Below are 21,560 nucleotides of genomic sequence, written 5' to 3'. Positions count from 1 at the left end.
TCGACGGTTCATTCGTCTCCAGCTCTGTTTGTAACAGCAAACCTGCATCACGCTGCACTGGTCAGGGATTCGGTTCTAACGGAGCTGATTTACTGTGGGAAGTCAGTCTGTCAGTCTGTGAGAGGAACAGCTGCAGTAACATGAAAGCCAATGACATTAGCCAGGCCAGCAAGTCTAAATATTACAGTGATTGCCAATCGCAGACTTCAGGTTTATTTCACAGGGTTTTCCAAAAAATGTGAGCATTAACTGTTCAGGAATTACAGCACTTTTATACATAGTGGCCATATTTTCTTAAAAGACTCAAAAATAATTGGACAAATCCTAAGGATTATTTGAAAGTTTAGAACACATGGACATCGCCAAATGTTGCATTTCCTCCCTTGAGCTGCTCTGCTAGGCTTTTACTGCAGCCACCTTCTGTTGCTGCTTTCAGTGCTGTCTTAACTGAAACGCATGCTCTATTGAGTTGAGATTAGGTCGCTAACTTTATCCCATTTCTTTGCCTTGAGAAACTCTTTGATTGCTTTTGCAGTATGCTTTGGGTCATTATACATTTGCACTGTGAAGCGCTGTCTGATCCATTTGGCTGAAGCTGTCAGAGAGTATAGTCCTGCACACTTCTATATATCTCTCTTATCCTATCAGCAATCCCATTATCAATAAACACTGGTTTCCCGCTTCCAATGGCAGTCATACATGCCTTCGTCGTAATACTTCCTCATAAGCTGCTTTTCTCCTTCTCTTCCCATCATTCTGGTACAGTTGTTTTATCTGGCTTTGAATAAGAGATGGTCTCTTATTTAAAGTCTAGTCTGTCCTTCCTGTTCTTCTGCGTAACCTGGGGGTAAACTGTCTGCATTTCCATTCATGAAGGAACCTCTCAATTTGAGACTTTGACAATGATTCACCTACCTCTCTAGAGTGCTCTTTATTAAAGTTCTGCCATCTCTCTGGTCGATTCTGTTTTCTCTGTTTCATGATAACCTCCTTCACTTGCATCAGTGTCTGTTTGGACCTCACTCATAAGGTTCCAGTAAAAAGACACCAAATTCAAGCTCAACACTTTTTAGCTTTACTAATAACGGACTAACAAGGCCACAAATCTCACCTGGCCATGAAATTGCTTGTCAGTCAGCTGTCCAATTAACTGTGAAAATGGGAGACTATGTATAAAAATGGCTGTAACTCCTAAACTGTTAATCCAAAACTTCTGTTGAATTAACCTCCTAGGACCTGGGGTCCACATATGTGGACATCACATTTTGGGTTATTTAGACCAAAATACTCAATTTTGCTCTACAAGGGCCTGATATCCACTTACGAGGACATTATACTGCTACTGTTCTATCAAAATTTTAAATGAATATCCTCATATGTGGCTCTTATTTTTCTTAAAAACAAAAATAAGGTAAAAAAATAAATAAAAATCTGGTAATTCTTTGTTTTTACATTCATCGGGCCCCAATATGCCCAAATATCAAAGAGAAATTAAAAATGCATGTCGTGGAAGAGTTCGGGTCTCAGGAGGTTAAAGCTAAAGGTCCACCATGGTGGTATACTGAGGCAAAATTACAAAACTTGTCTCACTATCCACATAGTCCAATCAGATGTACTGTGTGCTTCCTGTCGTGTCACCTTCACCTCAACCAAACAAAGCATTTTCAGTAATGATTACAAAGTCTGTCATGGCAACAGAGATTTATACGGGATTAGCATGAACAATAGATAAGGACTGTCATGCCCCTAATTTTGATCATACTACTAGTAAGAAAAGGCAACTTCTGGCATAAACTTCTACCACAATTCATGTGTGAGAATCGCTTTATGCATATCATTTTAGAGCCCAAAGAGAGTACTTAGATATAACATTAATGTATTGTTCGTATGCAGGTGTTAACAAATGTAGTTACGGCTGGTGGCTTGTTCTGGAATGAGCTTCCAGTAAAGCGGCAGTTGTGGTTTTATAACCGTGAAGGCTCTATAATGGATAGACAAACACATTAATTCAGTACTGAGGGCCACATGTTCTACCAGATGTGCAAAAGAAACAACAGAAAGAGTCCCACAAAACCAAGCAGAGACAGCACACAGACAAGTGTGTGAGATCAGGACCTCAGTGTGAAGATGGACACTGCTCCTATCACACTGGGCACAAGTTCATAAAAAATTTTTTTAAAAACGCCCTGTCGTCCGCACTGCCAACGTTTCCTAAAGCAAAACCAGAATCACACAAGCACTTGGCAGCAATTAAGAAAACTGGAATGCTGCAGATTTTAATATCCCTTTCACTTTTTACAAGAACAAATAAAAGGCTACAAATCTGTTCTCAAGTGCTTTATTTGCACTTAGAAAAATTAAAAAAGATTATTCAAGCTGGCAGCAGCTTCTCTCTAGTGGAGCCCTTTGTGTCATTTTAACAATAAGCCCTTTTTTATAGTTCATTTAATAACTTTCCTTTTAAAAGGCTGTTAAGAGCAAAGCTAAGTTGAGAAAGTTACATTTCGGGGTGCACGGATTGTGAAATTTTGCACCAATAGCAGAGAAAGAAAGAAATCTTACACAGTTTTAAATTCCATTTACAAACATGCAGCCAGCATTCAACAACACCAGTCTCTGCCATTACTGAAGGTAAGCCAAAATATTGATCCACTTGTACAACATCTGTATAATGTTCAATCATCGTGACTTCTGCTTTGTGCTGGCTAAAAATGTAAAAGATAATATGATTTTTAACTGAAAGAAATTCAATGAGACAAATTTTTATTTTAAATAATTATGTAAATATCAATAAACGTTTAAAATTGATGATTCCGTAAGCCACGGTAAGACGTCAAATATTACATTTAAGAAAGGATTCAAAATAAATATGAGCAAGTGTACAAACATTTATAAAGACCACTTTTCCCAAACATGACAGGCAGTTACAAAAGCAGAGTATGTATTTTAGAAGACAAGCACAACAGAAAAAAACCCCAAAAAACAGAAGACAAAATAAGAGAAGACAAGAGAAGACTTGTATACCCCTGTCCCAACAGATGATGTAGCCGTACATGGAGGCCAGATAAGAGGAACTGCCTGAAGGCAAAGGGCTGTTTGTGTTATCTGTATCTAAACACAGCAACAGGCAGTGGAGCAGACAGCCAGGCAGACAGACAGATGACCTGCCAGACAGGACAACAGTCGGCTACACGGCTCACCATGTACAGCTTCAGCATCTGCTACTGGTGCTGGTGCTGTGGTCTATAGACATACCCTGCTGCTATACAGCGCTACACAGTGTCACTTTTAAACATGAACACTGACGTGACCTGTGGAGCAGGTCTCGTACAGTGACACATCTATAAAAGGGAGCCATGATGCAGAACAGTTGTTGTGTATTATGAGGTCATGGCAGGTCGCACAGAGAAGCTGTGCAGGAGGTGGGAAGGTGTTTCTTTCAACTCCCATGTTCATATATAAGAGGAAAGGGACTTGAGGCAAAGGGGGAAGAAGGACATGTTACAGGAATTACTATGAAAAAAAGTGCTCTACACTGAAACATTTTCCTTTTCTTATCCTTGAATACTTTTATCTTACAGTGGAAAAACAGTGTTGACAGTCAGACCTCTGATTAAGTCTGATTCATTAAGTCTGCTTGGTTCCCCTATTGCCTATAAATGTGTTAGCACAGCTTAATAATGAATAATGAGTTCTAATGTAAAACTAATCATCAGGTTTGCTGATTGTGAGACTACAGTGTCAATATTATGTGTAGCTATCAGCTACATAAAATGCAGTCTTGAAACCCCTTCTCAGGCACTTCCACCTTCAACCTCAGGTGACCTTGATAGGCCACACGATAAGGTGGGGCAAGTGGTTTCCCCTTTAACCCCCGGTGATTGTAATGACCCACACCTGTTTTTTTTTTTTTTTTCGCACCTTGGCTCACATGACGACTCACATGATCAGCAGTGGGTCAACAGTCACTTCGAAAGTGGACGACACTCACTACGGTTTTAATACCTGGGACTCTCCACCCTCTGTGTTTGGAACTAAACAAGCATCTTGGATGAGGTGAAACATCTTCAAAACCTTAAACAAGTCCAATTGCCTTCTTTTTTCAAGTCCTTAAGCAGATGGATGAATGTTTGCAGAAGCAGACTTACCTGCAGACACTCACAAATAGGGCAGGACAATATGGACAAAAATATTTATCACGATATATATATTTGAAAATTTGCGATAACGATACGACTGACGATATAATTGACACTAGACAAAATACTTTACAACTCCACAGCTTTATTAGTGCAAAAAAAAAAAAAAAAAAAAAATTACATCAATGTATTATAAATGGTAAATGGCCTGTATTTGTATAGCGCTTTACTAGTCCCTAAAGACCCCAAAGCGCTTTACACATCCAGTCATCCACCCATTCACGCACTGGTGATGGCAAGCTACATGTAGCTACAGCCACCCTGGGGCGCACTGACAGAGGCGAGGCTGCCGAACACTGGCGCCACCGGGCCCTCTGACCACCACCAGTAGGCAACGGGTGAAGTGTCTTGCCCAAGGACACAACAACTGAGACTGTCCAAGCCGGGGCTTGAACCGGCAACCTTCCGATTACAAGGCGAACTCCCAACTTTTGAGCCACGATCAAAAGTAACTTAAACAAGCAGCTGTTTTTTTATGTGCATTAAAGCTACATAAAAATTTAACAGTGCAAATGCAAATTCTTTGCTGACAGTTTAACCAAAAGGCATTTCCAGTGGAAACTGGCCGACATATCCTCAGCATAACCATGTATAATATCCACAAAATTTAAAAAGAGGTTATACACACACACACAATACGGGAATATTATGTTCAAGCCCAGTACGTATTACTATGCGAGACGCCTGACTACGGTAGCCATAATGCTCCGACAATCCATCAAGAGGTGCGGGTTCGTAGCTTAGCAAAGTTGTACTAAAACATTTTTGACAGATTTTTTTAACCGTGTATCACATAAAATCGGTTGGAGGTCAGTGAGCACAACCAGAATTCATACATAAGGCGCACCAGATTATAAGGGGCACTGTCAATTTTTCAGAAAATCAAAGAATTGATTTTAAGTGTGCCTTATTTTATGAAAAACACGGTAATAACGACGGCCCGCTTGCATGCTCTACCAAAAATAGTGTTTTATTGTGTAACTGATGGACGAAAGCTAAACCAGTTCCACACCACTGAAGTTGCAGCATTTTTACAAACCAATTCTGGTTCATCTGTTTCATTCAACGATCCACTTTCGCTCTTCTCATTCTGCGTCGCCGCCATGCTTTTTCTGCCACGTGCGTATGAAAACAAAAGCACTGCGCATGCGCGTTTTTCATATTCTATTGCGATATTTCATTTTCTTATCATTGCCTAATATTATACCGGTATTACCGTGAACGGTATGATATGGCCCAGCCCTACTCACAAACTAACCCCAGAGCATGAGAGAAACTGAAAAAGTTTTACACAAACTGAAAGCTGAGAATAATAATCTTCAAAATAAACAAGCACCTGTACTGCTCAAAGCAACACATTTCCAAAAATGCAACTCTTACTGTGAAGTCAAACAGACAGTATCTGGTTTGCATTGTGCTCTTCATAGTTTTACTACTGCTTAGCAAGCAGATGGAGAGTGTTTGCAGACAAGTCAGAAACTTCCATGTAAATTACTGGCAACCGTGGCATCTGCTAGCAGCAATCATGTTTTTGGTACAGCACTGCTCTCTCTCTCTTTTTCTGACCAATTTCACCGAGCGACAGCAACCAAACCTGCGACAACTGGTCAGGGAATACTCCTTCTTCCCTAGCAACCAGCCTGGTGGTTGCCAACCAGGCTCTAGGCCCGTGTGGCTGAGGTTTAATGTGATATTGTAGCTACTCTTTTTACCATTTGACAGTTAAAAATATGCGTGTGTAGTGACTGAACTTCAACATAGAAAAGAACTGTTCTCAATAATATGAAAAGAAGCAGTAGTAGCTTAACTTTCCATCTCCTACTTATGCTTTTTGAATCCAGAGTTAAATTTCAGCAAAATAATTCAACTAATTTCAAGACTTTAAATTAGTGGAACTCGGGTGAATTACTGTTTTATTTATTTTCTTATTCCTGAAGTGGTGTTAATGATAAATTCTACAATTTTTCACTGAATTAAATTCAAAGTAATTTTCATGCTGAGCACTACACAAACACGTCTGCTGAAAGTACAACATTAGCAGTCTTGGCAGATGTTCTCACTGCAGAGTGACAACATCTGCCAAGTCTCAAAGCAGCTGTGAGGCACAGTAAATAAACCCCACTAAAAATACTGGCGCCACAAACACTCCAACTTTCTGAGCTTATAAAAAGTGCGTCATCACTAAAAACCTGACTATGTCGATCATTTTTAATGGTGTTTAATGGATGTTTCGCAAAGCAACAAACCTATTTATGGCCTTGCATTAAAAGTTACAGTGGTGACATTTTCTAAAAGATGCCCTATTCACATTTCAAGTATTGCCCTCCTCACAAACTCATTTACGGATTTAAGTGTATCTTTGCAGAAATTTCTCTTGGTGAGCACTTGAGCTTAAAAAAGAAAAAAACCTCCCAGAACACTGAGTAATGGTGCTCACTAACCTTTAGGTGACCCAATTGGAGCTTCGCTGTGGGACTTCACTAGGCGGCCATCAGTGTAAGGGCTGCTCTGGGATCCAAATGATACCTCAGGGCTGGTCGCGTCTCCCTCTTCCACCCTGTCCTCCTCCTCTTCTTCTTCATTGTCCTCGTCGTCCTCTACCACCTCCTCCTGTGTGTCGTCTTCTCTTCGATCCAGCTCTGATGTCTCATCCTGCCTCTGTTTCTCCTGTTGCTTGCTGTGATTCTCAATCACCTGTTCAGCAGACAGAAAAACAAGGTGAAACCTTGGTGAGCATAAGGCTGTTAACCTCCCCAGAACACATAAGACGTACAACTTGCTTAGATGAGTAAACTAACAGTTTTTTGCAGCTGCTACTCGCTTGAGAGAAATGCAAACTGTGCAAAATTTCCCCTCTTAAAGACAAAATGCTTAATAACGCTATGAAAAGAAAAATCTTTCAATTTGTTAGAAGTTGTCCTTACCTCAGTTAATGAACACACTATTCTTTGTTAGTAAATCTCCAATATTTTAATTTCAGCAACTGCAGCAAAATCTGGACTAATCTTTAAAAAGGCCATCGAATTGTTTGCGCTCAAGGCCAGAAATTGTACCATTTCTTTCATGGCAGACAGCATAGTTTAGAGAGGAATCTATTTCAACGGGAAGTTTATTTTATGTCTGCAGCATGTATGTTGTCCATAATCTTCAGAGAGGACACATCGCCCTGGCAACCAAGACAAGGGCGCTTTAAAAGAGGACTTTACCATGACACTCCTGTAAAACTAACGCTGTAGTTTTAAAGGCCTATCCAAGTCATTTTTAATGATAATTAATCGGCTATTTCAAATGATATGTATGTTAAAACAATAGAAATGAAGTGTATAAATCTGTCACATGTATCTTTCGTGTTGTGAGCTTTCCTACCAACACCTCCAGCCTTCAAATATGAACCTATTTGCCCTTTCAAAGTTGCTACATATTATCTATGGACACAAACAAGAACATGTAAAATAGCAGAGATGAAACACTGTGTTCAGGAATATGATTAAACGCTAGCAAATGAATACCCAGAACAAAAGAATCATTAGGATTTCACAAAATGCACTGAAGCTGTGTTGATTCATGATGAGTCAGGATGAGTGCTTCTTTCTACACAGACACAGGAAACTGTGCTACTGCAGTGGAAAGACATCAATCAGGCAAAACTCCTTTAAAGTAGTTTACCTTATTGGCCGTTTCCATGACCACCTCGATGTTGAGGTTCTGCGCAGCCATGGCCAGCAGCTCGTCGTCGTCATCCCCGACATCCCAGGCGTCGCTCGTGATGCTCTCAAACTCCTGGAAGGTGGTCGCCTTCTTGGGTTTGCCTGGAGTGGCTGGAGGAGGCTTGTTGCCTGCTTTGATCAGACTGAAGGACAGAGAGAAAAACAGGATAATGGGAAAAAAAGAAGTGGTTTTGAAAAAAGAAGAGAAAAGGGATGCCTTTTTAAAGTCTCATAGATAATACAGAGTTTAATTTATCCTCCGGTACCAATCAGAAGGACAGCTTTCAGGTAAAATCAAATCACAAATTAATAAGCAAATCAATATGAGCCAGTGTTCAATTATTAATGACTGGTACTTTTTTATTTTATAAACCAAATAAACAGTTCTTCTTATAGGGACAACATTTTGGATGCCTTTCCAAGTCAGCAGGATACTTTTAATTGCAAAAGTGCCGCTCTGACAGACACAACAGCTTAAAAGAGTGCTGCAGACAGCTGTGTGTCTGTCCATTCATTTTGTAATTTTCACTTCAAGTTTTGATCCATGTTTAGGCTGTCTTGTACGCACAGCATGATTTTACCACAGCTTTCTACTTTCTGTTTCCTGAGGTAGGTCGTGGTGTATTTTGAAGCATGTTTTGGATCAGTTTCACTTCCTTGACTGACTTCTTCATAATTGTATCCACAATCTGCAGCGATTTAGCGGAATCCCTTCGTCTCTTTCTATCCGTGTAACGCCTGCCTGTGCAACAGCATGCACGCAGGCCCGAAGCGGAATAATTCCACCCCCATGCTGAACACTTTGCAAGGTGTTCTTTTCATCTAACGCTGCTCTTTTTTTCTCTCCAAACATATTTTTGGCTTATTTTACAGGTTTAAGGATTACTTCAGATCACCCTTCCGTGCAGACCCAGTTCACAAATCAACCCAGTGTGTGAATTGCCACATGTACACAAGCACACACATGTGCACAAAGACACATTACTGAAGTACATCATTAGCTTAAAAGTTTCTTTGAGTTACTTAAAATTTCTTTGAGTTACTTTATTGAGGCTGTAAGGATACAGTTTAATTTAGCTCCATTTTCATCTGTAATACAATTGTTTGCTATTTGCCTACAAAATCCTAACTGCACGCTGCTTGACATGGATCATGCGGCATGTCTATCAAATGCTGATTGGCTGACGAGTGGGCTGGAACAGGGAAGTGCGCGACAGCGGCGTTTACCAGGAATGGGAAAAGCATAAAAATAACATGAAGGACAGACAGCAGCACAAGCAAGAAGCGTACAACAGACCGGTTGTACCACATATTTTTGACACTGCCCTCATCTGACAACAGACGCTCTCTGCAGTCTGAAGATGCACACGGACTGCCAAAGTACTACCACCCCCGAACTGTAATTTCCCTATTACAAAGACAGCTATTATCATAAGAAAGAACCAGGAGACGTGCACACGTTAGCCAACTTCCATCCTAACTCACAAGAAAGGGAAAGTTTGAAAACACGCAAATTAATTTCAACCCTCTGTGGAAATCTACACGAGTAAACATTAATCAGAAGAAAGAAAAGGGTTATTACTGAAGAGGAGACTGTGTTCCCCTCTATTTGAGTGTGTGTATGAGAGAAATCCAGAGAGAAAAAGAACTCTACACTATGTCCTGCTCAGAAGTGAGTTTAGTAATGTAAATAGCCAATGTGAGCGTAAGTGACAAACCTAAACCTCAAGTGAAATTATAAAATGAATGGACAGACGCATAGCTGACTGCAAAACTCTTAAGCTGTTGAGTTTGTCAGAGGAGAGCTTTTAACTGTATTCTCATCAGTTCTGAAGTCATTACCTATGGTCTGGCATACTACACCAAACCAATTAAGTAAAAGATAAACCAGTAAATGACTGAAGTAGATGTGTTTTCCTTTGTTAGTATTCCATTAAAAAGAGAGAAAGGTTCCAGTTGTTTGTTGTTTTCTACAAAGTTTTCTGTTCTTTTTCTTTAAAAAAAACAAACAAAAAAACCCCCAAAACAAACAAAAAAAACCTAAACAAAACAGTGAGTTCACGATAAAAAGAAAAAAAAATTTTTTTGCGCATTCACAGAAAATTACTGTTTTTGAAATAAAAATAGTCTGAGTTTTTGTGATTTTACCCATTTATTTCTTACAGTTGCAAGTCCACAGCCCATAGAGCTGTGCTGACAGGCTTTATTTGTTACACTAGCACTTCTTTGAATGCTACACTGAAAGAAAGGGGGACAAGTTGTAAGTGTTTTTCAATAGGTTACAGGACACTAGTATTAACGGTCCAGTTCAGGCCACTTAAAATTAAGCTGTGCTGTACTGTATATATCCCATGAACGCTATCATTTTAAACAACATTATTGGTATCGGCCTAGACTTTCATAAATGCTGCACCTCTACTAATGTTAGAGACGCTATACTATGCTATATATTCTACAACACCCTGGACATCTGTGTAGACAAACTTCAAGGCCCGACTTTTATTATTTGATAATGTGAAGTTTTCTTTTGTCCACACGAAATGATGTTTCAGCTTCTCAAATTAGTTTAAAGCAATTTTTGATATTAATCCAATAACAAAAAAATAAGAAGCCAATATTTCCGATACCAATACCGAGACTTTCAGCTTATAGACAGCCTATGGAAGGGAGAGCAATCTGTTATGATTTACGAGATGAATCGTCAATATGAACATTTTTTAACATTTTGAACACTAAATCATTGTGACTTTTACTTTCCACAATAATTAGTTAACACAATAAAACAGACCTTTCAGCTTTTCATGTATTTTGAAGTTGGATTTTGTTTTAGACCTGGAATTTGAATACAGTGTTTTTTGAGATATATTTTTCCCCCATTTCCAATAAAAATAATCAAAACAGTTCAGTGGGATACATACTGAACCTGGAGGACAGAAACAAGACATCTCACCAGTACTGATCCAATACCGATACTAGCTTTGGTACCAGTACTACTGATATTTGAATCAATCATTTCACCGCTATTGAATGTCTTGATTATACTCCGTTGCAGACATGGACATGGACAGCTGCTATGCTCCAGCCACACATGGGCATGTATAGTTAGAGCACTGTAATAACAACTCTCCACAGACAATCACAATTAACAGCCATGCAGACAGACCCTTATGCCCACCATCTAATGATGAAATTTACATCACTCGGAGCCTTAGTGGACACGCAGACACAGAAAGTATAATCAAGGCTTAGAATTGCTCAACTTTCTTCAACTTGTTTACCCAGTCACAAAATGACTGGACTTTCCTGTAGAGTCACTGCCTCTGTGGTCATTCCAGTTCTACAGTTTCAAAGTGCAAAACAGAAGATTACCAGAATTATAACTGGAAGACTTGACAAATGACATTACACACACTGAAGTAACTGTAAGTAATAATAGGCTCAACCCAGCCCATGATGTCACAGATGGCATGTTCATTTGTCAGTTGTGTAATGGAAAAACATATACGTCCACATTCCTCACTGGGATGTGACTAAAAATACAGCAGCCGTTCAGCCACACCTGTGCGTTTTGTGCCGTTTTGGTTTTAGCGTCCACTTTTAGCCACTTTTTAAAGTGTACATAAATTATTTTCCCCACAAAAAACATAACAAGCTGCTCACAGGGTTGCGCTTTCACAAGGTCTGGGAAACTGAAGGTGCAATGATGAACATTTCAAATTGGTCAAATTGCTCAAGTAGCCTACTTATAGCATTTGAGCCAATTATCAGTTATCTCACAGGCATGTTCCCAAAAGCTGATAAAAAACAAACAAAACAATCTGCTTATGACATAAAACAGAAAGTGTTGATTAGTGTGGGAGAAGGCAATGGTGGTTGGTGGTGTTTGCAGGGACGCATTAACCAAAACAAAGCAGTAAATTAGAGAAAGAAATTATTGCCCACAGTAATTTTGTTCTATCAGACAAACAGAGCCACACCTCCATGTAATCCTTCAGGAAGGTGCCAGACAACCAGATTTGATGCGAATGTAACCTAACAGCAGGGTTCACCCCGTCTGCCATGTGTATCGTCCACCAAACAGACACACTGACCGACAGCTCCAGTATAGACAGAGTGAACAGAGCAGAGACAGCTGAGATGTAACTTGGTTTTATATTCTTATGAGACCTGCACAGATTAGGCAAATTACATCTGCCGAGTAATTTGCCTAATCTTCTCGGGTTTTAGTGGAATGCAGTGGAAATGCAGATAAGCAATAGTCACAAGGAAATTTGTTTGTTGGAAAAAAAAAGTTCCTGAGCACAAAATGGTGAAAGGTGAAAATGCATATTTACTCGTGGCAAGAGGCAGAATCTTTTTTCTTTTTTTTGTCAAATTAATTTTGTGCTGGCAAAATGTTTAAAAGTAGTGTGAAAAAGAGCTGAAAGACATTTAGGCATTTTTTCATGATTTCATGAAGTCCCCTCCTCCCCATCCCTCCAACTGCTAAGCATCAACAAAATACTGGTTTCAGCATCTGATACAGATGGCACAGCTAAGACAGATCATTGATTTTAAACATCAGGCATAAGGCAAATGATTGATGCTAATGACAACAACACAACTCCAACAAAAAAAAACAAACAAGTATACAGTTACGTCCCATTCAAAGAGAATGACTTAATCTAAATGGATAATAACTTTTTCCCAAAACCAACCATTATTAACACAAAACAATAATAATATAATAATAACTTCCCATGGTAGGGACAGTTTTTTTCTCTACTCAACAGTACATCACTTTTTAAAATCTGAAACAAAGTACCGGCCCAACATCAATTGGGCTTTGAAGTCTAGTTTATCACATGACACAAAAACTGACATTGGGCCAGAGAACTTCACCAAGATCACATGGTATTTATTTTTTACAACAAGGAAGTGAGTTTAACTTACTTTGCATGAAGGAGCGGGTCGAAGGGTGGATGCTGTGCACCGTACACATGCTGAATGCTGAGGAAGTGAAAAAGATAGAATGGAAATGAATGAACTAATCGATCACTGGCTGGCAAGCTAGCCATGCTAGCTTTGAGCTATTTAAAACAATACCAGTTTAAACGGCAGGAGTGAGACTCCGTGTGACCCGAAGGGCAATAATTTGCAATGAGACCTTGACTACTCGTGTTGTGAAATAGTTACTGTGTCATTAGTTACAACTCTGTGATGGAGTACTGCTGAACTGTTAGCTACTGTTAGCAGCCTAGCTCTTAGCCTAGCTAACAGTTGCAAGGGGTAAAATGCGTCTACGAGACGTTTTTACCACAGTTGTTGGCCAGTGACAAGAATGGGAACTTTGTGCAACCGCAAAGCCCCACCAATCAAAGTGAAAGTTGGCGTTTGAAGAGCAACAGCGCAGCGTCAGCTGAGTGAAGCTAGCTAAGCTAACCAGCAGGAGGGAACACGTCACTCACCTGCCAGGAACCTTCGCTGCATTCCTTTTCCAGAACTGTTTTTTGTTTCCGTCGCTCGACATCTTCCCGCAGCGGTCCACTCAGTCCTAAACTCAAACACCCCGACGCTGTCGTTATCTCAAGAATGTTAAATCTCTGTTTATTTACACCAGTTCCCCTCCTCCAAAACTCAGAAAGCTGCCATGTTGATACTGCCTAATCGGCAAGTAAACGCGACTGTGATTGGCTGGGGTGACACTTCCTTACTGTAAGCCAATCACAAGTGAGATCTGGTTGTCGGTGGGAGCATTTTTTTTAATAGGGCGCTGACGTCATGCTCCACGGCCTTTGCTGTGTTGACAGAAACTTCGAGCCGTGAATCAAAGAGACCCTCCAGCATCAGGACCAGAGGGCAGACATACAGCATCACCAACGAAGATACATGGACAGGGTCATAGGAGGGCTTTTTGGATATTTAGAAATGTTTATATAATATGTATACATTGTTTTTCAGACAGAATCTTTAAATAGAGCAGTTCTCATACAATGTTTTGTAATAAAAATCTGTAGTTTGTGTGATGCCATATATTGAATGTTGGTTCTCACTATGTATAAAATAAAGTCAGGTTTATTTTAGGCTTTTCACACTTATTTTATGAACTTGGTTAACTGACTGGTGATTCTATAAATACAGGTTTTATGTGCTGGGGAATTTGGAAATTAAACTTAATTTGAATGATGCTTTTTTGAGGTTATAATAAACAATAAACTGTCCTGGAAGCCACATATCAACTAAATGTTTTACAAACTGGCTGTATAAAGTAATAGTTAATATTACAGTATTACAGCAAATGGATTGTGGGGTAACTATTTGAATGTGAGGATGATTTGACTCGGTAAACAACACGTTTGGCTTTTCTGTTCTGCTAAGTTCTAACTCCACTCATCGGAAAAATAAATGTTGCCCAGTATTATTGTTACGTGTACATATCTACAGCTAGTGTCAATGAAGGCAGCCTGCATAAAGTTTAGTTTGTATTTGCTGTTTGGGTCTACATCTGTCTATCTATCTAGTGGTGAGACTTGCTTCTAAAGTGTGTTTTGTTAAAAGGCAAATGCTTTAAGTCAGAGTCAGAGTGCTCATATGTACAGAACAGGGAAAAACAAATGTTCTATTGTTTTTTATTTTCACAATTCTGAGTAAAAGGTCGGAATTCTAACATTAATCATGTTTTTTTCTCGGAATTCAGACCTTTTTATTCTCAGAATTCAGACCTGTTTTTATTTTTCCAGTGGCCCTAATCTTCCGTACACACGCTTACCCTTGCAGATACTTTATTTGTTTTGAAAGCTAGCTAGCCTTAAAGGTAAGAGGTCTCACTCTGCCCTCATTGTCCCTTTATGTTATTTACATTATGAGTCATAATCAGTGGCGGATCTAAAAAAAATTTACATGGGGCAAAGGAGGGTCAAGAGGTCTAGGCAGGGTGCCAAATACTTCTTTAGAGAAGTATGTGATCCCTATATGTAAATGGAGTCAACAATTTTTTACAATTATTTTAAGGGCATAAAAATTGCCCCCCCTTACCATCCTGTAGATTCGCCCGTGGTCATAATTGATTGAAATGCTTCTTTACAGTGCTTGCTTTAGATTTTAGCTATCTATGAATGTAAGTTTTCCTCCTAGGGTATATCTACAAGAATATATTTACTCCATTTGTTTTCATTTTATTCATTTAATTTTTGTCATTTGTTTTTTTAATTTATAAAACATAAACATTCAATATTCTGTACACACATGCTGGCATATAATATATAATTAAGCTTATCATTTCCATTGTTTATCAACCCACTGAAACCACTGAATGTGAACTAGACCAGGTTGATTTTTATTACTGAGTGAGTCATCTGTCTCATACACGATCTTCATCCTAAGTTCCCCCCCCCCCCCTTTCCCTGACGGCTCAGGCCGACCGGCGTAACCACTGCAAACAGCGCAGACACTTGGCACGCGCGGGCGATAATAAAGTTGCGATGAGGAGCATCCAGCGGCGTAACGAGTGACAGCTGGGATCGGTAATATGGAGAAACAAGTCACGTTACTGTCATCGCAGCTCTTTCAGAAGCACAGGCAGGTAGAAGTAGTTCTCAATCGCAGTGTTTTGGCGTGGAAACCGGTTGAGAAAAGCAGAAAACCATGCTCGGGGACTTGTGACTCAGGTAAGTGTGACATCAGTGTAGGTTTCATGCGCGAAAACCGAAGAAATAGACACCGGCTAAACACATCAGTACACATTTAACATGACAAAGTGGAAAACGTGAATGTGAGTGGTATTTTAGGGTGTAGCATATTTGCCTATATGTTCATCCACTATTTGCCTTCAGGAAATGAAACCATTGTTATATATGCAAAAACAAAAAGAAAAAAACTGTAGCAGCTGTCTGGGCTCCTTATCAGAGCAGGCACATGTTGAGAAAGCCTCGATCAGGACATGAAGCTTTGGTAGTTCAGCTCCGTTCACTGACAGGTGCAGGTCACACAGGTGTGGGGGTTTTATTGTTCTTGTTGTTTTTTTCTAATGTGCAGCCTGCAGGGTTCACTGTTATTTGATATGCCCCCCTCCAGGAAGCTCTTCATTCATTAACTCAGTCATGAAACGGTCCGGTGAGTTCTTTGAAAACGTCCACAGTGTCAGCTCGTTTAGAAAACACATTAAGCTTGGTCAGTATAACCTGGCGAGTTTGAGCAGGCAAGAGGAAAAGAAGAAGTCAGAGCCAGGATTGAGTTCTACCTCACTATATCCACTTTACTGTAACTCCAGGCTGTCCAAACCAGAAGTCTGCTGCTTATTTACAAGTTTAACCCGAGCATTGTTCTATTAAGTACTGCAGTTGTAAGCAGATCTACATAACCACATACTGCTGTTTCAGCTGTATGCATGCATTGTATAAAAAGATGGCCTTCTACCCACAGCAACCTCACCTGGTGCTTGCGTGAATACCTTGAAGAAGTTTAGAGTTTGGCATTTTAAACTCAGAGATTTACATTTATTTTTATGTACAAAGCTGTAAAATAACCAAATAAATAAATAAAGTTGGGCATTTTAATAAGGGGCTTTATGGGAATCGACCCGCTCTCTTGGAGTCCAAGTGGCCACTAGTGGAGCTGCAGGTTTTATCACTTTCAGCCCTGGATGTGTTGCTGCGTTCAATTCACCATTTAAAAAACACAAAAACAAAAAAACATTTGCTGCTTACTTGACAATTTCACATACTTCCTGACAAAAAGTTGTAGTTGCAGTAAAGTTTTTTGCAACCTAGAAGCGTCTGTTTCTTTTCTAGCTGACGACTGTCCGTCCATAGTTCCTTGCTTTTGCCTGGATGGCTTTCTCATTGCAATTGGTTTACATGTAACTTCAGTTTTGATTACCTAACATATTTATCTTTTATGGTTTTACACCCAGCTGGTGTACTGTGGTCGAGATTAACTCACTGGATTAATGGCATGTGCATTCACTTCTCGTTGCTGTGGTTATCAAGCAGGGCTTCCAATTTTATTTTATTTTTTCCGCCCTTTCTCATCGTCGCATCAGACAACTTCCACTTAATCCGGACACTCTGATAACCTCCGGAGGCTAATGTTTGTTCATCGAGATGAGCTCCCTGGTCTGCAATTACTGTACCACGATCGAGTAGAGTGATTACAGCTGGCTCCGCACACTTTAAATTTAAACCTGCCCATTGACCTTCCTCAAAGTGGTATCAAGCGCCCTATAATAACCTGCCATAAAGACTTCCATTTATTGAGTCTATGCTCAGTGTAACTACATCAAAATCCCTCTCCCACCCCCTAGTGATCTCTGTGACAAGAGCAGGTCAGGTTTATTGTGGAGTTGGGAAGCAAGCAAGGACACTTTGGCATTGGGTTCAACATATAACACTTCTGTGGAGTGCGATTATCACAAGTACAGCCAGTACAGTGTGGTTAATCAGTGACTTTAATGAAGAAAAGGATGGTGGCGACTGGAATTTTCCCTGATGTAAACAAGTGCTCAGTTACTGTGCCATCACCGGTGACCTAACTGTCATAAACATTCCACACTTCTCCCTATCGCACTTGTGGTTGTCTTTCACAGTAGGGATATTTCAGATGAACTCAGTCAGGTCACAATAGCAGCTTTTTCTTCATCACCGTCAATTTAGCTTTTCCAGTGTAACTTCTAACTGAAACCAAGCTAGGCACTTCTGGGAATCTGTTGCGCTACAGAGAGAGAGAAGAAAATCATCATAGTCAAAAATGATTCAGTGTGACTCAAGTTTGACAGATCCTCCCCAGCTTGTATATTCCATCTCCACCCATGGTAGATTTTCCAGAAGATTAAGTTGACACCCGAAACCATAAATTGTGTTTACATGATATTAATGATGTTACTACTTGACCTTATATCTGAATTTGTTTAAAACAGAGCTTCCAGATGTAAACTGCACACAGACACAGACGCACACAAGCAGACAAACAAAAGCCAGTCACTGAGATGGCATTGGCCTCTGAGCCTTGGAGTAAATGCTCTGTCCACATAATGGTTGAGTCACTCCTCTGATACAATTCAGATCAGAGTAAAGTCGTGAATAAATCATGGCATATGCTTTAGAGAGTGCTTCCCCTTCCCTCCAAATCACTACGCTTAGCAAGCAATACTTCCTCAGGCCCTCTAAGCCTGAATGTCTCTCTCTGCCAGAGGGGGGAGATTTAGGTTTTTGCTTTCCCATATGGCAGCGCTGCATAGACACCCGACCTGCAGGGCTTCACTTTTATCAATATCGAAAGTATCGTAAATCGGCCTAAAAAAAGGTTAAGAGACAAACCAAACCTAGGCTGATTTTTGTCCATTAGTCAGACAGGACTACAACTCGGTCGCAAAGGGTTGTGAAAAGACAGAAATAGTGATATAGTCAGCAGAGCCCTGCACTTTTCTAGACATTGCGCAACAGAGGTGCACATTAGGACGTAAGCCTGACATATTCAGATCAGACAGTAAACTGTGTTTAACCTGCCAGTACAAAGTCCATGTAATGCAGGGATACACCGAGGTGAGAAAAGCTCAGGTAATAGTCTGTCTTCTCTATTCGCTGGTGTCTCCGGCCTGCTCCTGATCTACGTAGGCAGCTTCCTCAGCTAAGCTATCATTGAGATAATGTTTACCATCATCACGATCTGTTGGTTCAGAACATTGATGAGCAAAGTCGGTGTGTGCATATCTGTTGGTATTTGGTCAAAAGATGAAAGTTTGTACTTTAGTTATTATAGTCCATCCTGTGGGTGACATAAATAACAATCCAAAAGTCTCTAGGGCCTTTTTTATAAACAGAGGCTGCCAAAGCCCAACCATGCTTTTTACCCTATCCAGGGTACACCTGGAGAGTGCTTCCCCTCTCCCCACCCTGGATAGATCACCAACCTGCGGCAGGCCAACACAGAGGCCATTCACACGAACATTCACGGTCATGCTGAATTTAGAAACACAAATGAACCTAACCCTGCTAATTCCATGTCTTTGGACTGTGGGAGGAAGCCGGAGTATCCAGGGAGAACCACTGCAGATATGAGGAGAACGTGAAAAACCTACACAGAAAAGACTCCAGGCTGGACTCAATTTCAATTTTACAATAATACATACAGAGAAAAACTCAACAATCATATGACCCCCTATGAGCAAGCACTTTGGTGACAGTGGAGAAAAAACTCCCTTTTAACAGGAAGTAACCTCCAGCAGAACCAGGCTCAGGGAGGGGCGGCCATCAGCTGCAACCGGTTGGGGTGAGAGAAGGAAGACAAGATAAAAGATATGCTGTGATTAATAACAAATATGATTCAATGCAGAGAGGTCTACATGGTGAGTGAGAAAGGTGACTGAAGAAGAAATACTCGATGCATCATGGGAATCCCCCAGCAGCCTACACCTATTGCTGCATAAGTAAGGGAGGATTCAGCATCACCTGATCCAGCCCTAACTATATGCTTTAGCAAAAAGGAAAGTTTTAAGCTTAATCTTAAAAGTAGAGATAGTGTCTGTCTCCCGAATCCAAACCTGGAAGCTGGTTCCACAGAAGAGGGGCCTGAAAACTGAAACTGACTCGTACCCAGGACCTTCTTACTGTGAGGCAGCTGTGCCGTCTGGGATGCCAAACTATAAACCTGTTCATCTGGTACCAATCCATCTAATAAATAATTATGGATGGATTTACACCTGTTGGTAACACTAAATAACAAGGTGGGGTGGAGACTTTTAGCCATCATTCTTTTTGTAATATGAATGTCTGCACCACATGCCGTGACCATCCATTAGTATATCATTCCACCTGGCCAAAGTGGAGGGTGCAGCCTGATCAGCAGTGCCGTACGCATGTCTCCAAAAGCAGCAACCCGAGCTGCAGTGAACATAAATATTGAAATCATAGACTGTAACTTTTTAGCATAGTAGAGAACTAGCAGCATCACTGGCACCACTGTGCTCCTCCTGTTACATCTTCCACCTTGGTTGTCCTTTCCTCTCCATCTGTTTGCCTAAGCGTTGGCTTAACAAACCCATTGTGCCTGGGAGAAATCCACATGTCTTGTTTGACAGCTCACTGCCATGTGTACCCAGGCAGATCTGCGCTTTGTAATCTAAAGCTGGTGCTCAATGCACAGCCCTGTCTGTATGCTGAGAGACGGCTGCAGAGGGAGGGGGGAGAGAGAGGGATACAGAGAAATAAACACTGCCAGAAAGCGACAGCTGGAGATTGGGTAAACTGTGCAGGTTTACACTGCATCACTGACAGCAGCAATGCAGGATCTGTCATTACAGTGATTGCTCTGTTCACCTGAGCTTTGGGTCAACAGGAGGAAAAGCTAATCACGCAGTAAAGCTGCATGATGACGTGGCACTGATAGCACCAGGCTATTTGAAAGCTTTCTAATATCAGCAACAGTTTTTTGTAACTTTGACACGCTCAGCTAAATCTTGTCTCATCTTTTGCAAACGTGTCACATGTGACTAGGAAGGCTCGGCATTGAAGCAGAAAAAGGAATGACATAGAAACAATATAAACAGGAGGGAACACCTAAGCATTTCCTTAAGCTTGCACTGGCTTGTCCTCTCACACACTGTCAGTGCCACACCACAGTATAAATAAAGGGATTACATAGTGAACCACTGTGTAAAGGGAGGGGTGCCGAGAACAGCAGCAGAATATGAATATGATGACAGCTCATTGTTGTCAGAGGACTGAAAGGAGGCAAGGCCACGCGCCGTATTCTCGGAGATATCATAAACACAAGCGAAGTCTCCCGTGGACGTGCACAAACGCATAGGGTTCGCCGACTCAAGATCAAAATTCAGAGGAGCCGTGTCTAAATCTGTCGTGTATTTCATAACTTGGATTGAGGGGGGCTGACGAGAAAATGTCCGGGGTGGCGTCACTTCAACGCCCGAGTGAAAAACAGCTGGGGTGTGACAAGGAATTCAGACGTTGCGTTGACGGTGTAGGAGACCGGTGTGTTCAGCGGAATCCAGTCGGGCAGGATGTCATCTTGCTTTAGAGAAGCAGGACGAGCTGGATGGATCACGAGCCTCACGCATGCACCTATAGAGACACAGCTCCTTGCTGATCGAACTGGTTTTTATCAGTTCAATCTGAATTAAAGGTGCTGCTGCTAAAGTAGCTGCAAGTCTCGGGAGAAAAAGGATTATCTTGCACCACAGGAATGCCTATTAAAGCCCAGCAGCAGTGCTTCACACTAACATTTAATACACCTCACTGTATTGCATGTGTGTCAGGCATATGTGTCTGGCCCACTGGATGGCTTTGCAAATTATGGAAGTTAGAGTTTAGGACTGTTTTGTGCATTTCACTGTATTTCACACCAGGAAGCTTTGTGTTGTTACACACTGATCAAATCATAAGAGTTGTTGTCCAAACTTTAGCAGGGGTTTGAATTGTTACATTTGCAGCCATGTTACTAAGAGACCACACAGAAGTAAGGTGGCACGACCACATGATCAGCGATTAAAGTATTTCTTTGCAATCAATGTGGATAAATGAGACATACTATTGAAAAACTGCACTCACTTTACTTCAGACTGTCTTGGCTGTTTAGCATCTGTTTTATAAATGGTGGGTATATTAAATGTGGACTATAAAACACTGACTTTTGTGAACTATAATACCTGAGAATTTATGAGGGT

General features: G+C 40.7%; 2 protein-coding genes across 4 annotated transcripts in view; one reads left to right on the top strand and one right to left on the bottom strand.

The window, feature by feature from the left end:
- The window catches only part of tbc1d22a (TBC1 domain family, member 22a), a 157,359-nt gene extending 143,594 nt beyond the window's left edge, over positions 1-13,765 (bottom strand). The window contains exons 1-4 of one of the 3 annotated variants that reach the window (XM_039601206.1): positions 13,354-13,765; positions 12,839-12,895; positions 7,866-8,049; positions 6,641-6,893 (exon numbers count right to left, since the gene is read on the bottom strand). In XM_039601206.1, coding sequence (XP_039457140.1) covers positions 6,641-6,893; positions 7,866-8,049; positions 12,839-12,895; positions 13,354-13,415 — 556 coding nt within the window. In that variant the 5' untranslated portion in view covers positions 13,416-13,765. The remainder of the gene's footprint in view (positions 1-6,640; positions 6,894-7,865; positions 8,050-12,838; positions 12,896-13,353) is intronic. The other 2 variants (XM_031758505.2, XM_031758503.2) reach the window with 2 other exon arrangements.
- A 1,562-nt stretch (positions 13,766-15,327) lies between these two features.
- cerk (ceramide kinase) overlaps positions 15,328-21,560 on the top strand; it is a 54,334-nt gene continuing 48,101 nt past the window's right edge. Inside the window, exon 1 of the mRNA XM_031758514.2 lies at positions 15,328-15,552. Coding sequence (XP_031614374.1) covers positions 15,414-15,552 — 139 coding nt within the window. The 5' untranslated portion in view covers positions 15,328-15,413. The remainder of the gene's footprint in view (positions 15,553-21,560) is intronic.

This window comes from Oreochromis aureus, linkage group 17, assembly GCF_013358895.1.
Source record: "Oreochromis aureus strain Israel breed Guangdong linkage group 17, ZZ_aureus, whole genome shotgun sequence".
In the NCBI taxonomy this organism is placed as follows: domain Eukaryota; kingdom Metazoa; phylum Chordata; class Actinopteri; order Cichliformes; family Cichlidae; genus Oreochromis; species Oreochromis aureus.
The sequence above is the reverse complement of the archived record's forward strand: the minus strand, read 5'-3'. Positions and strand labels throughout refer to the sequence as shown.